The sequence below is a fragment of the Cheilinus undulatus genome, linkage group 22 (genome assembly GCF_018320785.1).
Source record: "Cheilinus undulatus linkage group 22, ASM1832078v1, whole genome shotgun sequence".
NCBI classification, from domain to species: domain Eukaryota; kingdom Metazoa; phylum Chordata; class Actinopteri; order Labriformes; family Labridae; genus Cheilinus; species Cheilinus undulatus.
In genome coordinates, this window is record NC_054886.1 from 32,215,716 (window position 1) to 32,232,488 (window position 16,773).

Genomic DNA, 16,773 nt, shown 5'->3' on the forward strand with positions numbered 1-16,773 from the left:
CATAGAAATACACAAGAGTGAAACTCAACACCACAGAGCTGAAACTAAAAGCCTGTATGTCTCTGAGCTGGCTGACTTCACTCTGCAGAGTTTTAACCATCAGATCTGGAAACAAAGGCCTTAGTTGGATCAAAATACAGGTGCATCTAAAAACACATCAGTATTCTAGATTCAGCTCATACAAAGTGAAATATTTAACTTTTTTTGTTTTAATCTTGATTACAGCTCACAAAAATCCACGATGCAAAAATAATTTATACCACATAAATGTTGACCTTCTGGTAAATTCTGCTCATTTATCACTCAGTACTTGGTTGGGCCTCCTTTTGCATGAATTACTGCATCAATGTGACATGGCATGGAGGCGATCAGTCCGTAACACTGAAGCCCAGGTTGCTCTGATGGCAGCCTTCAGCTTGTCTGGATTGTTGAGTCTGTGGGCTCTCATCTTCCAGAGACTCTCTACAGCAGGGGCCATCAAGCACATTTACACAAGGGCCAGATTTTGTCTTGGCAGAAACTCTGGGGGCCGGAATTTTCAAATAAACAGAAATTAAATTTTACATTTTTGCCACTCTTTAACCCATTTTTTGCACTTTTCTTGCTAATTGTTGTTCCTGTGTGCTAATCATTAGCACCTTTCCACTACTGTGCCAGGCTATTTTTGCTAAATGTTTGCCACTTTTTTCCTCTTTTTGATACTTCAACCCAATTTTTGCCACTCTTTAACCCCTTGCAAACCACTTTTTCTGCATGTTCTGCAAGCTGTTTCTAGATCTGGGGGAACTGATATACCAGCTGCACAGCTAATGCTATGGAAGTAGATGGTATTTTTGCTTTCCCTCATCAAACTCATCAAATACACAATCCAACAACTCCAAACGCTCTCGTGGACAAGTTGTGACCTGTACACTCACCACGCTATGAAATAATAACGTATAATTATGTAACATTACGACACATGAAGCAAATACTCGAAAAAGAAAACTTTTTCTTGAGTAAACCACTGGGCGGAGTGACACAGTGCAGCAGCCATGTCTGGAGTGTAGTTCCAGCTTTGCATTTAACTTTAAAACATCTCTGTCTCGTAATGTTCCATGATTATTTCATAGCGTGGTGAATGTGCAGGTCACAACTTGTCCACGAGAGCGTTTTGGAGTTGTTGAATTGTGTATTTGATGAGTTTGATGAGGCTAGACAAGGACCTTTAGACATTAAAACATTTTTGAGCAGTGAGGTTGGCAGGATATCCACTGAACAAGAAGTATTTTTCATGATTTTACATATTTGTCATAAATCAGTGTTTGTAGTCAGCCTTTACGTCTAAAATGATGCTGGCTATCTATGACCATTCAGTGTTGAATTAATTGAAAGATACAGCTTTTTTATTCCCTGAAAAGTGGTGATTTTGGAGATGGTAGCTTTTGCCCTGTGCCAGGGATATATACATCTAATTTTGGCAATGTCAGAGTAGACAGCCCCCAAGGGGTCCCTGACCCCAGGTTGGGAACCACTGTTCTGGACTATAGTCTAGTCAGCAGTAGGGCTGAACGATTTGGGAAAATAATCTAATTGCGATTTTTTTTTTTTTTTTCAACAAATATTGTGATTTCGATTTTATACGCGATTATTTCTTAAGTTCCTCATCTCATGTGTTTTTCAATGAAAAAAAAAAACAATTCATTATAAACTATAGCCAAAACAACATTAGATAGGGCAGAACAATTTTGAAAAAGTATCAAATTGTGATGATTTTGACTCCTTTTGCAAACTGGATATGAACTGATGTATTAAAGGAAATGATAATTTTGTAGAATTCTTATAAGAAAACAAAAAAAATAAAGAAAATATGATTTTTTTTTTGTACACTATTTCAAAAATATGCCACTAAAATGATTGCATATGTAATGCATAATGTCTCTGCTGCAAAAAAAACAAACAAAAAAAATCATTTCAAACTGGTATTTTGATACAAATTTCAGGTTAAAAAAAGATTGCACCTTCTGTGATTTGTAAATTGCAGCATGCCATATTGCGATTTAATCTCATTTGAGATTAATTGCCCAGCCCTAGTCAGCAGTCTTCCCCATGACTGTGGTTGTGTGAACTGAACCAGAGAGGGAATGAAGGCTCAGGAAACCCTTGCAAATTGGACTTTTGCACTACATTCTAATATTCTGGGATAGTGGATTTTTATAAGATACGTGTGGAATTGTGGAAAATTAACTTTATGAAGAAAATAAATAAACTGAGGGTTTTTTTTTTAATTAAAGAGGTAGGACTGGATAAGCAGAAAGGGAAAACTGCACTGAAAGAGACAACAGAGCATGAGATTAATCACAATTAAGTAAAATTAATGAACTGAAAAATTAAAACACTGATTCTGGACCTTAATTAATCCAGATTAATGTCCGCAGCCCTGGTTTTGGTGATTTTAGTCTGTGTTTTATCTCCTTAGAGTAAACATGAAGCAGAACAATATCAACAGTCAGAAAGTAGTCCACCAGTAGTTCTAGTTCCTTCTGTGTTTTCTACATGGGTTCACCAAGGGTTAATAAAGGAGGGGAAGAACCATGTCTGACTCAGATATGTGGATGTTTTCTAGTGTTTAAACCCTCAACTCTTCACCCTCTCTAAAACAGTCAGAGTGTTGTGGACCAACTTGAATTTCCACTTCCCAGGATGACAAAAAAGCTGACACCACGCCCACTCTGCTATTCAAATGTTCATGCTCTGAGCACCTGCTGCATCTGAGCTGGGGTTCTGGTTTTTCAGAGACGCTCGGGGCTGGGAGGAGACAGATAGAGACACACGAGGAGTTAAAACGCTGAGGAGTGGGAGTTACCATGAAGGAAAAGTCAAACTGAAGGTGAGTGAGCTAAGAGTGAAGATTTAAGACTGTAAAATGCTGTTTAACACATGGAACAACAGCTGAAGCATATTTACCAGTAGATCTTGACTGGTTGATACAGAAGCACAGCCTGACTTCAGTCACAGTGTCATATGTCCAGATGTGTTACAAACTTTAACATAATAATGACCAGTAACTGTAGATAAAGTGGTGTAAACCGTGCTTTTCTCTATCATTTCAGGGTCTAATTGTTTAAACTAAAGTTTTGTCTTTCTCCACACAGTAGCAGTTTATGGCTGTCCCTTTTTTCCTCTAATGCAGGGGTGTTCAAACTAAGGCCCAGGGGCCAAATGCGGCCCATGGTCCATTTTTTTTTATTTGCCTGCAGCAAAGACTGAGCATTAGTTGAAATAAGAAGCTTGTGTTTGACTTTACTGCACTGTTGGGTTTCAGGACAACGCAGTGCTTCCATGCTAATTCTGTAAACAAACATTTTGACGAGACTAATTTGTTGATTTGAGTTTTTTGTGACTAAATTAAGACAACACTGTAAAAGGGAAACATACTGTCAACCAAAATAACCACAGTGTTTTGATTTATGATGCCCTGATGGATTTGGTATTGTATCTGCGCTGCTTTTGATCTGTACAGCACTTTGATTAACCCCATTTTTTTTAAACATGCTTTATAAATAAAGTTTGAGTTGAGTTGAGTTGAGGAAGGCTAATAGCAGAGCCGATGGTGTTTTAGAGGCAGAGCCAGTGGCAGCCAGGGCTGACCAGGCCTCTCTAAAACCCCTAGAATGATTGGCCTTGTCAGCCATTACTAATTAAAGCATAACCAGCCACTAAACACATGTTTACCATCATAAGACTGGTTTTGCTAAGGTGAGGCATATGAAAGTGGCCCCACCATCCTTGTATATTTTTGTATGCTCAGTGGAAAAAGTTTGGATTCCCCAGCTCTGATGGCTGATAATTAAGGTACAGTCGGCATGATATGTCAGCTATTGAGTTAATTGAGCAGAAGAGCCAGGTTTAGTTCAGTTTAGATCAGGCCAAACAGCTGATCAGGAGCTGCTCGGTGGAAGAATACATACCCAGTCGTACATTACAAAATAATGCCAAACACAGAGGCCTTTTTGATGAAAATAAAACACATTAAACAATTTCAATACAGCATACATTTGAGCCAACATTGATTTTATTTAAAACTTGCTAAAATACACGTTGAAACTGTACCTATCTGTTACGCTGTATAGCCTAGCTTCCCTAGCGATTCTTTCATAAAGGTGCTAGCTCACTAAAATCACCGGCGGCTAATACCACTATTATAGCCAAGTGCCTCATACAGCACAACCTCAAAAATACTGACATATCCCTTTAAGATGGAGAAAGTTAAAACACAACAGAGAGCAGTTAGCTTGAATGAGTAATTGTGTACATGCACTCCTGCATATCTGTTCATGTAGAGCAGTGTTAAACGCTGTCATGGTTTCAGACCACACTGGTTTAGTAGCTCAATTAAATACTAAATTCAAAAGTCATGAAATATATCTCCTTAACACAGGAAGAACTAATTCACATTATGGTCAGTGTACTTTCTGGCAGATCAGTTTCCGGTTTGAAACCATGACAGAAGAAACGGGAAGCCTGTCCTTGTTCCTTTTTTTTTTTTCTTTTTCCGTTTTTGCCAAAAATGGAAAAAATGAAAAAACACCCATCCCCGCCTTTTTGTTTTTCGTTTTTGACCAAAAATGGAAAATGAAAAAAAGCTGAGCTGATTTCCGTTTTTTTTTGTTTGTTTGTTTGTTTGTTTTTTCAGTTTTCTTGTTTTTGAACAAAAATGGAAAATGTAAAAAATGAGCCATTGAAATTTTTTTTGTTTGTTTCTTCGTTTTTGACCAAAAATGGAAACAACAAAAAAATGAGCCATTTTTCCATTTTACCTTTTTTGACCCAAAATTGAAAAAAAAGAAAAGTGGCTTGTTTATTCATTTTTCCATTTTTATTTATTTATTTATTTTTTGTTCAAATCTGTTTTTTGTTTCCTTGTTTTAATGAAAAACATGAGGAAAAGGAAATCATGTTACCCATTGGAAAAGGTGAGCATTTCAAAATAAAAGCCTCCATGTGACAACAAGAGCATTCTATTGTTTAACATTATGATTATGGCCTAAATTGCTATATATACACGTTACTCATTTAATGTATGACTGTATCGTTTGGTGGAAAGTTTTATTTATAATGGTGTGTACAAATAAATAATCAAGTAAATAACAGACAAGAACAACAGTCAGAGGAGTGCATACAGAGAGTGGGTCAGGCTGAAAAGCAGCCAGTAGATGGCGGTGTGACATTTACTGTTCAGCCTTCTAGCACATACTGTATGTGCAATACATACTGACTGTAGTACACTACAGTATGTATGTTCAGTATTGTTATCAATATGGAATTCAAAAAAGCAAAGTAACTTTGGAAAAGGCATTTAAATGTCATCAAACATGACTGATACTTCTAAAAGGTCTGTGGCTTCATGAGCTTCAAGCACATCCTGTCTGATGCTAGCAGAAAAACATTGTAGGACCTTTCGTAACTTCCTGTTTGTTGGCAGTGTATCGCTGATTTCCTTTTAGAAGTGACCTCAAAGAGGAACTGTGGCGTTTGACGAATGTTGTCACACCCACATCCGTCACACACTTGAACTTTCAGTCTTTTAGAAATACGACCTTTTTCTGGCAGAATCTAAAAATAAAAGACAAAACAAAGAAATGAAGTGGACAGTGTGGAACATTCATATGTGCTTCAATTGTACAAACAAACAAAAGACCAAAGGGTACAAACAAATGTAGGAATCTTATCTTTCAATCATTCAACAAAACTGCAACAAAAGTTCACCAGTCACCGGCTGGAGGTGGATTTCACTGACACAAACAAGTGTGGCCACACCTGTTGACTTTAAGTGTGGTACTGTGATGGATGCTACCTCTGCATAAGACAGATGGTGGAATCTCATCCCTGCTGGATATTCCACAGTCACCTGTAAGTGAAGAGTGGAAGAGTTTAGGAACAACAGTAACACAGCCACAGAGGGGAAGACCGCATAAAATCCCAGAGCGGGGTCAACGACTGCATAAGTGTCGCCAGTGCTCTGCTGGAGAGTCGTGAACTTGCTCTGGCATTACTGGAAACACTAAAACTGCAGCGTGAAAGGGTATCATGGCCAAGCAGCTGCACGCGAGCCTCACATCACCAAGTCTTTAGTTGGAAGCAGCATGTAGAAAATGACCCGCTCTGACCTCTTAACTGCTCTTTAGTAGTAAACAGTGTTGTTCAGCTCCACTGACTCCTCAGAACTCAGCGTCTATGTATCTGAGCAGAATATTTACACAGAATAGATCAGCACATGTGCTGAAACCACTTCCTGCTTGTGTCTTGGCAGAGGAGAATCCTCCCTCCTTGCCTCCCCTTCAGGAAGTAAAAATTTTATAGATTGACATGACAACAACAGCTCGATACCAAGGGCACTTCCTCATGTTCAAGGTTCAAGCTGCAAGCAGAGCAAACACGGCACATGGGGTAGGTTTCAAATCAAGGTTTGGTTCAGCTTAAGCAGGATTAAACCATGTATTTGACATTTAAACAGACGATTCTCAAACATTTGGCCGGGTGTCACAGGGTTCTGCTGTTGGTTTTATTTGCTTAAACTTCTCTGCAGGTTTTTGGCATTGAATGTTTTATTTCCTGTTAAATATTGATCACATTGTTGATGCATTATTTCATTCACTGTGAGTAACTGAAACAAAACTTCATGTTTAAGAAAAAAGGACTTTTAGAAATATAATCAGAAGTTTTAGTAGTTGAGACGCATTCAAAACAGTCCTTTCTATTTAGACAGTTCTATTACACTGGAGCTCATTCACCAACGCTGCCTGAGAAGAAATATGTGGTTTAAATCCAGAGTTTTCTTTGTTTTATTCTTAGCTAGGAACAAAATCTAACAACTAGAGAGAACTCTAATGAACTCTTTAGCTCTGTTATGACAGTAAAATGATTAATCTGGCTCATATCAGTGCTCAAATATGCTGGATTAAGAAAGACAATTAGAAAATGATCTCAAATAAATGACATTTACTGCATTGTTATCAATTTAGCGCTTTTCTATCATTTAATAATGTACAAATACAGGATTTAAACACGGTCAACTTTTGATGTGATCATGCTGTTTGATCAAAACTATAAAATAGTAAATTAGTCAAATAAATGTTCCATATTTGTAGAAAGTGAAACAGTAAAGTCAGTGAAACAGTTATTTAAAACTTTTAAGTCTGGAGCATTCACATCATACATTTAAACATTTCATCGCAAAATGGATCTACAGTTGGTGGAGAAGGCTCAGCTCTAAAGATGCTCCCTGGGTTAGTCAATTATCCATAGTAGCATAAATCTGAATATGAGAATGCAACAAGCTTTATGCTATAAAGGAGGAGGCTGGGGTGGGGGAGGTGAAGCTTTATGCTATAAAGGAGGAGGCTGGGGTGGAGGAGGTGAAGCTTTATGCTATAAAGGAGGAGGCTAGGATGGAGGAGGTGAAGCTTTATGCTATAAAGGAGGAGGCTAGGATGGAGGAGGTGAAGCTTTATGCTATAAAGGAGGAGGCTGGGGTGGGGGAGGTGAAGCTTTATGCTCTATAGGAGGAGGCTGGGGTGGAGGAGGTGAAGCTTTATGCTATAAAGGAGGAGGCTGGGGTGGAGGAGGTGAAGCTTTATGCTATCAAGGAGGAGGCTGGGGTGGAGGAGGTGAAGCTTTATGCTATAAAGGAGGAGGCTGGGGTGGGGGAGGTGAAGCTTTATGCTATAAAGGAGGAGGCTGGGGTGGAGGAGGTGAAGCTTTATGCTATAAAGGAGGAGGCTGGGGTGGAGGAGGTGAAGCTTTATGCTATAAAGGTGGAGGCTGGGGTGGAGGAGGTGAAGCTTTATGCTATAAAGGTGGAGGCTGGGGTGGAGGAGGTGAAGCTTTATGCTATAAAGGAGGAGGCTGGGGTGGAGGAGATGAAGCTTTTCCAGCAGCAGTGTGGTACATTAGCATTAATGTAAGTACTAAGATCATCAAAATAATTTTAATTTTAGACAAAAATTACTTTTTATTCCATTTTATTTACCAGTTTCAAACTATTTTTCCTTCTTTTTTTGCTGCCAGTTTAACCCTTTTTTAAAACGCTCTGCAAGTTTAACCCAATTTTACTACTTTTTGTCCAGTTTTGACACATTTTTTCTACTTTTTTCAATTTCATATTTGCTATAATTGACAAAAAATTTCTCCCTTTTTTTGCCATTTTGACCCATTTTTGCCACTTTTTTTGCCAGGTTAATCCATCTTTTGTTGTTTTTGCTAGTTTTGACCTGGTTTTTGCCCTTTTTTTGCCTATGTTTTCTTACCAGTTTAATCCACTATTATCACTTTTTTGCCAGGTTAACCCAACTTTGCCACATTTTTTTCCAGTTTAACCCCAATTTTATATCCTTTTATTGTCCAGTTTTGACCCATTTTTTTCCACATTTTTGCCAGTTTAATCCATCTTTTGCCCTTTTTGCTAGTTTTGACCTGGTTTTTGCCCTTTTTTGCCTATGTTTTCTTCCCAGTTTAATCCATTATTATCACTTTTTTTGCCAGGTTAACCCAACTTTGCCACAGTTTTGACCCATTTTTTTCTACATTTTTGCCCATTTAAGAAAACAGGGTTTGCATTTTTTTAAAAGATTATATTGCACTACAACATAAATAATTTATTTTGTCTTGCTTTGAAAAGAGTGATTATTATTCAGGTGAAAAATTTAATATGGCTATCACAGCTTAACTTTACAATGGAGCATGATTTTGCTGATCTCCATGCCCCCCCCTTGGCTGGGTCCCAGAAAGCTGTCCCCTGTACCCCCCCTGATAGGTGGCCTTGGTCCTGACCCTGAGAAACCCTGCAGTAAAGGATCTGAACTCTCCCTGTAGCTCTGATGTTTTTAATGTTACCTGTGCAGGTAGACAATGGTGCCTGTGATGGTTTCCCTTCTTTTGTCCGTCCTCCTGACTCAGACGTCTGCCTCCCTGCCAGTTACAGGTAAAGATCAAACAGAGATCAGCATGTAAACAGTTAAATGTTGTGTTGGAGCTTTATCTGAACATTGTGTTCTCAGAGACAGAGACGTTCTCCTCATGCCCACCACGGTGGCTCCTGTTTGAGCAGAGATGTTTCGTTTTCTACCCCGTGTGGAGCACCTGGAGCAACGCTGAGGTAAAAATTATTTAATCCAGCTCATGTCACATTCAGCTGTTACACATTTTAAATACAGTTTAACTAGAATATCTCTGTTCCTATCTGTATTTTAGTCCGTGTGCTCACAGGTGGGAGGTAACCTGGCGTCTCTTCACACACCTGAGGAGAGACGGTTTACCCTGCAGCTGCTGAGTTCACACTCCTCCGTGTGGCTGGGAGGATACCAGCAGCAGAAGGTGAGGGACTCATGTCTGCTCTGGTTCAGCTATCAGAACTTTATATCAACATATTCTAAACAGCGAAACAAGAGTTCAACAAGACCAGAAGGTAGAACTCTGATATCAGAAGGAAAATCAATATACACTCAGGTTGAACCAGGAAATGCCTGTTTAATTCTGCGTCTAACAGGGAACCTCTCTGTCTGTTTTTCTCTCTGAAGAACGTCTCTTGGTTCTGGAGTGATGGCGACTCCTTCAGCATCAGGGATTGGACCAATCAGGGGCAGGGAAATACAAGAGAGGGCAGGGCTTGTTTACAACTGGACCCAAAAAGTAAACAATTGTTATCTGATTATAAGATTTGGACAACGATTTTTGCATTTACACTGTTATTTTCTTTTAGAATTACTTATGCTAAGCTAATTACTTATGCTAAGTGCTAATTTGTGTGCTTTGTGTTCAGATGGAGAGCTAAACAGCGCCCCCTGTGGAGAGCTCAAGTTTTACATCTGCTCCACTAAAGCTAGGTAGGTGAAAGTTGGAAGAATTATTTCAGTAGTTTTACTTTGAAAGGACCCAGTGTAGGAAACCAGACAGCTTTCTTAAAACTAACAGGCCTAGCTAATAGCATCTACATGTTGTTTGAATTAGCCACGCCTCCTCATTATGTAAACATTGAGCCTTAATCTAATTTAAACAGATGAGTCGTCATGGACACAGAAATGAGCTCTAGAGACCAAACTGTCAATTTGTAAATTTTGTCCATTTTGTCCATTAAGAGGGAATCAAAGAGGGCGAACTTTAAAGGTCTGTCTTTCTAAAGAGCAAGAACGAGGTGATTTCTCAGATTTGGTCTATTTTGAGGGCAGCCAAAAGGCGTTCACCCTGTGTATTACCATTTTATATTTAGCTGAAAAATTGTTTGTTTCTTCAGCTAAGGGTTGACATTTTAACATAGGACTTTATGGGGAATGACTCACTTTGGAGCTGGCCTCTAGTGGCCTGCTTAGGAGCTGCACTTCCTGGAAGTTTGGCTTACTTTTTCAGCCTGTTTTGGTTTTGTTTTTCTTACTGGATGGACCATTTTTAAATCAATATAACAAAGATGCATAGATGTCATATATCTGGTCTGGATTAGCTAGTAGCTTGCAAAACTTACCTATCAATAAAGGAGGCCACGCCCCTAATATGGCACTACTTTAGATCTCGTTGTGTTTGAAACACCTGAGTTACTGTTTATAAAATTTCTCCCACTGAATTCTACTATTTCATCCAACGCAAGAAAACAGAATGTTTCTGCAGCTGAAAAGAACTTCTTTTTTTTTTTTTTTTAGATTTATTTTTGGGCATTTTTGTGTCTTTATTAGATAGAGGAGGACAGTGGATAGAATCGGAAACAGGATCAAGAGTGGGGGAGAAACATGCGGTAAAGGGCCTCAGGCCAGATTCAAACCTGGGCCGCCCGCGTACATGGGGAGCGCCTTTAACCACTAGGCCACCTGCTCCCCTAAATAGGACATTTTAACATGGGACTTTATGGGGAATGACTCACTTTGGAGCTGGCCTCTAGTGGCCATTTTAAGAACTGCAGTTTTCGAAAATTTGGACTATTTTTGGACTGTTAAATCAAATAGGTCAAGTTTAGTCATCTTTATCAGCTCCGTAGAGTCTAGCACACTGCTAGCTACACTAACCTGTCAATCAAAGAGGCCGCGCCCCTGATATGGCATTACTACCAGTGTTATAGAGTGGTGCAGTGGTGACATAATTTTGTAGGCTAACCGGAAGTTAGCATTGCATGGGTTCCCACGGCGTTTTTGGATTATTGCTGAAAATAAGATCTGTTTCCAATAAAAGTTTATGAAACTTACACGTTTTGTTTATAAAGATAATCTTCATAAATTGATAATATCAGCATCGTATCTGGTTTGTTAACCTACCTGTTGAAAGTAAAAAGGTAACGTCATGCTATAATGAACAACAACATGATCAACTAATTAACGTCATCACCCACAGATACAAGTGAACGGCAGGCTCAGTTGCCACGCTTCGGATGATGTCATGTAGAACGCTGTAGTCCTTGTTAGCTTTCTTTTAGCAACTGCCTTATTACAATGTGAAAAGATACACAATTCAAAGGGGCACCTTTCACATGTATTTTATGTTGTAGGATAAAACATTAAACTCTCATTCAGTGGACCCCCACCCACAAAAAGGATTGAAACTGAAAAAAAATAAATAAATAAACAACTCTTCAAACATTTATGTCTAATCTTTAAACATTTTTAACATTAATATATTTTGAATATTTTGGTTTGAAAATGTCCTAAACATCTGCCTTTCCCTCTTATTCAGTTATAATGCCATTAAAAACCCATTTTTCATATTTTTTTTGGCCATTTTACAACTTTTTGCCACTTTCCCCATTTTTTCCACTTTTATCCCATTTTTACCCTTTTTTTGCCTTTTTGCCCATTTAAGCTACCTTTCATCATGAAATATCTTTTTCCCCCATTTTTTTGCTCATTTTTGCTACGTCTTTTTGCCAGTTTTTCCCAATTTTTGCCACTTTCATGCCATTTTTGGCCTTTTTCACTTTTTTTCCAATTTAAGCTAACTTTCATCATGAAATATCTTTTTTCCCCAGTTTTTTTCTTTTGCTCATTTTTGCAACATCTTTTTGCCAGTTTTTCCCAATTTTTGCCACTTTTATGCCATTTTTTGCCCTTTTTTAAACCATTTTTTGCAACTTTTTGACCATTTAAGCTCCCTTTTGCCATTAAATACGTCTTGTTTCCTTTTTTCCCAATTTTTGCCTCTTCTTTTTGCCATTTTTGCCCTTTCTCACATTTTTTTTGCCGCTTTTTGCCCATTTAAGCTACCTTTTGCCATTACATACCACTTGTTTCCTCTTTTTTGCCCATTTTTTCCACTCTTGACTGCTTTTTGCCCATTTTAGTCACTTTCCACTCATTTTTTGTCACTTCTCACCCATTTCTGCTACTTTCTGACCATTTTTTCTACTTTTTTATCCATTTTCGCCCCTTTTCACCCATTTTTTGCCGCTTTTTGAGCATTTTGCCACCTTTAACCTATTTTTATGCCACTTCAAGCTGTTTAGCCACTTTTCACCTCTTGGATTGTGACTTTTGCAAAGGTATTTTTCAGCAATTTTGCTCTTTGGATGAGGGTTGAGTAACACTGCTCTATAGCATAGTCCCTATAGTAACTATAGATCTATCCATTTTGCTCAATGCACAGCAGAGGTTAGCAAAGCAAATCACCTTTTTCAGGTTATAGTTCTGCGCCTCCTTGAAGCTCTGTGGCGCCCCCCAGGGGAGGCCCGCCTCACACTTTGAAAACCACTGCCGTAGACTTTCAGACGAGGGAACCGGAAGTGCTAAAATGCTAACTCGCTTCCGCGCTTTAGGACTCATTCCTGCACCACTCTATTGTGCTTGAAGTAACCATATTTAAAAACAAGGACTCATAGACAAGGTCTTTTCTTTAAACTTGCCCCTTCAGTTGGAACTGAAAAAAATGCAAATATATATAAAAATAAGCACTTTTACACAAATATTCTTTTGTACAATCCAAGTCACAGGTTCTGAATGTAATGTCCTCTATATATTTAAGTGTTTGTTTAATCTTCTCTGTTTTTATCCATATTTAGCTCTACATTCTCCAGCAACAGGAAACCAGTAGAGCCTGGTGAGAGTTTACTGGATTTAAATCAACATTCAGACTGAAAGTGAAAGAACAACATGCAGTAAATTGATCTCTTTCAGTGTTTTACAGTCATATTAAATGATTTTGGATTTATACCCCCATTGTGTTAATGTTTTGCCAGCGTAGATGTGTAGTTTGATGCTTCTTTTCTACATTTTTAACCCTTTCCTTATGGTGTTTTGACTTCTCTTTAAGACCTGGTCCCTGGTGTTGGTTTATTTGATGTCTTATGGAGTTACAGTGACATGGTGGCAGAGGAGGTTCTCTACTCGCCCTTCATCAAACAGATGAAGTCAGGTCAGCTGACGCAGCGCTGCTATGACAGCTTCATCCAGCAGGAGGCGCTCTACCTGCAGAAAGTCAGCAGCACACTGGAGGTCAGGGGTCATTCTTTGTTTTTTGTTCTGTTCTCAACATTTGTCATCGATTTCTCCTTTAGTTGAGTGACTGTCCGCTGATGTTCAAGGATGACTTGGTGATTAAGTCATCTCTTTGTCTCCTTCAGGCTCTGATCAGCAGATCCCAGGAAGCCGATGATATGAGATTATTGCTGCAGGATTCACTCAAACACTACAGCAGAACAAACCAGGTGAGACAAACATCACAAATACCTTTAACTATATAAAAAAAGCCCAAAAGTTGGCCCTGTGTGAATATGGTGAAATAAATACCACAGAAAGTTAGGTGTTTGAGAAGAGTAATTCAGATAATTATGAAATTATTTTTTGTTATATGATAACATTTCTCCTCTTTTAGACCCTCCTTACTTCCTCACCTCCACCCTGGCTCCTCTGGTCCCTGCATTCTTTCCACTCAGTGGTTTTGGAGGATCCGGTCTATCTGGTGGTGGCGTTATCAGCCCGGTCCAGCCTCCGAAGCTTCCTGACCCGGGAGCACAGGTCAGGAGCTGAGGAGGTCTCTGGGTCTGAAGACAAATCTGAGAGTCTTTACAGGAAGTGGATAGAGGGCAGTCTGACAGAGGACACCTGGACACAAAGGTAGACTTAAAATCAGAAGATGGAGTTGAAAATCAGTTTAGTTGTTCCATGCAAGTATAGGAAAAGGATTTCACTCCAAAGTAAACACAAGTGTACTAAACTGAACTTTCACCAATACTGAATTAAATTCGCTCCTTGGTCCCTCCAGCGACCTCAACGATCTGGGCACCCCCTAGAATAGTTCTAAAATTCAGCCCCCAAAGCATGCTGGATTTTGAGATTTGGTACACACATTCGGCATTGCATGACCTACAAAAGAGCCTCTTGGACCCATGTCGCCAAATAAACAGGAAGTCCACTGTTCTGAATTTTTGGTGAGAAAACTTGACAGAGTGGCCCACAAAGTGGCCCTTTCAAGAGATCTTTCTAAGACAAACTCCACGAAGGGGGTTCCTCAGATCCTCTTGTAATTTGGTTTACTGCAAGAAGAGACCTTTGTGGAAATCAGTTAAATGGCTCGTGTAGAAAACTCGAAGGGTGTGGCCCCGGTAGCTCCTCAAAGTTTGATATCTCACCATTGCACAGAATGTTGTTCTTTCATGATGTTCTCCACTCAAAAGCAAATAATCACTTTAATGGATGAATAGATGGTGGTTTTGTGTTTTTGTGCCCCTAATTAGGGATTAACATTGTGTTAATTGTGTGGTTTACAGGTACAGTCAGGTCATAGAAGGACATCGGGATTACCTGGATGTTTTTAAGGCCGTAAACATCTTCAGAGAGTTCATGATGAACCAGAGAAGCTTCTACAAGTCACTGTAAGAGAAGATCAATAATATGTGTGTAGATGTATGTGTGTGTTTGTTATTAGGATTGCTAAATGTGTTTCTGCTGCAGAGACTGTGATGAAGAGGATATGTGATGAAGAAGAGGAGGAAGCGAACAGGGTGAAGGTGCACATAAAGGTAAGCCACATCAGTGTGAAAATGTTCAGCTAATAAAGTTCAAACACTTCTCTAAGCTTACACTCCACTCTCTGTTTTTAACAGGATAAAATCCCCGCTGATATGGACGACTGTAAATCTCTGCAGCATGTGTTTGATGTAAACAGGTGTCTTTTCAAAAAGGGATTTTCTTCAGTAAATATGTAGAACATTTAACAAAAAAGAATAATTCATCAATCAATTAAATTTATATCAACCAAGAAACAAAGAGATGAAGCTGAGGAGGATCTTAAAGGGATATTTTGGTGTTTTTATGATTCTTTTATGGAAATGCACTGAGACAAACTTACATGTTACTTTACAGATTAAATGTTTGCACTACAAATGTAAATCTATGAAATGATGATCTATGATATTTTCAAGATCTAAATAAATATTGATGTTTATTACAGACATTGTCATTAATCTGTTTGTTTAACCATGTATATTTGGAATGTGATGCTCATAAGGTCAAATAGTGGACAAACTCAAGTAGAAGAAACAGAACTTTTGAAATCAAGTGTATCAGAATTATAAGCATTTAACTTGGATTAACTTTTTGCCTGCATGGTTGACCTTGACTATATGGGTGCAACCAAACACTATTACCTTTTATTTAAACTGAAATATAAATGGAAATGACCAGCCTTATGATAATTCTGATAGTCACACCTGTGAACACTATGTCCATGTTTCTGATCCAGACAGCTGTCTCTGTCGCCCTCTGCTGGCTGAAAAACTACACTGAACTGCACGGTTCCTGAAATGCACAGCTCTTGGTGTTTGTGGTACTTCTTTAATGACTAACACCAAGTCCAAAAAAGTTGGGACAATGTCTAAAACGCGAATCAAAACAGAGTACAGCAAATCCTTCTTAACTTAAAATCACAGCATAAAGATATTTAATGATCAAAATGATCAACTTTTTTTCATCATCCACACACAGTCAAAACTTGAAGCCTGCAGCATGCAGCAAGAAGTTGGGATGGAGTAACTCCTGCAGAATAGGCTTTGGCAGGGTCTCGCTGAAATAAACAGGGACGTCCCTGAAAAGACTGGATGGAAGCATATGTTGCTCCAAAGCCTGTTTGTCTTCTCAGAATTAATGCAGCCTTCACAGATGTGTTAGTGACCCATGCCATGGGCACTAATACACCCCCATCACAGATGCTGACTGTTGAATTTTGTGTTGATAACAGTCGACAAAGACGACCATGATTTACACAAGCTATTTCAAAAGTGGACTTGTCAGACCACAGAACACTTTTCCACTTCAGGTCAGCCCGTCTCAGATGAGCCCAGAACCAGAGACGTAGATGAGGCCTCTCTTACATAGTAGCCTTGGCTGACATTTGTAGATGAAGTGATACTAACGATGGTTTTCTGAAGTGTTTCTGAGCCTATGTTGTAATATTCATCACAGGATTATGACTTTCATTTATGCAGCACTGACTGAAGGGTCAAAGGTCACTCCAGATTACCCCAGGTTTTCTGAATCTTTTGATGTGTTGGACTGTAGAATGTCAAATCTCTGATTGCCTTGCTATTGCACGTTGAGAATCTTTGTTTATAAACTCCTGGACTATTCACCCTCACAGTTTTTCATATTATGCATTAGTGGATGTTTTCTTTCTCTTGCTAAAATAGGTTAAATAATTTTTTAAAAACACACAAAACAAAAGCGATCAAGAAAATACACTTTAGAATTATATGACATCATGTATTTATGCACAGTACTTTGCATCAACAGACAGGAAGGAGGATTGACACAACCCCAGTGGTTCTCC

At 38.8% G+C, this 16,773-nt stretch overlaps 1 protein-coding gene across 2 annotated transcripts; it reads left to right on the top strand.

The window, feature by feature from the left end:
* The first annotated feature begins 2,730 nt into the window (after nt 1–2,730).
* LOC121504688 lies at nt 2,731–15,398 on the top strand. 2 transcript variants are annotated; one of them, XM_041779700.1, is made up of 13 exons: nt 2,731–2,869; nt 8,883–8,962; nt 9,039–9,136; nt 9,232–9,354; nt 9,558–9,669; nt 9,800–9,863; nt 13,010–13,047; nt 13,261–13,442; nt 13,571–13,654; nt 13,822–14,063; nt 14,717–14,821; nt 14,901–14,968; nt 15,053–15,398. In XM_041779700.1, exons 2-12 carry the CDS (start codon nt 8,890–8,892, stop codon nt 14,923–14,925), a joined length of 1,146 nt encoding a protein of 381 aa, XP_041635634.1. In that variant the 5' UTR covers nt 2,731–2,869; nt 8,883–8,889; the 3' UTR covers nt 14,926–14,968; nt 15,053–15,398. The 2 variants fall into 2 exon arrangements, with proteins under 2 accessions (XP_041635634.1, XP_041635633.1); XM_041779699.1 differs by lacking the exon at nt 2,731–2,869 and adding an exon at nt 6,357–6,429.
* The last annotated feature ends 1,375 nt before the right edge of the window (nt 15,399–16,773 follow it).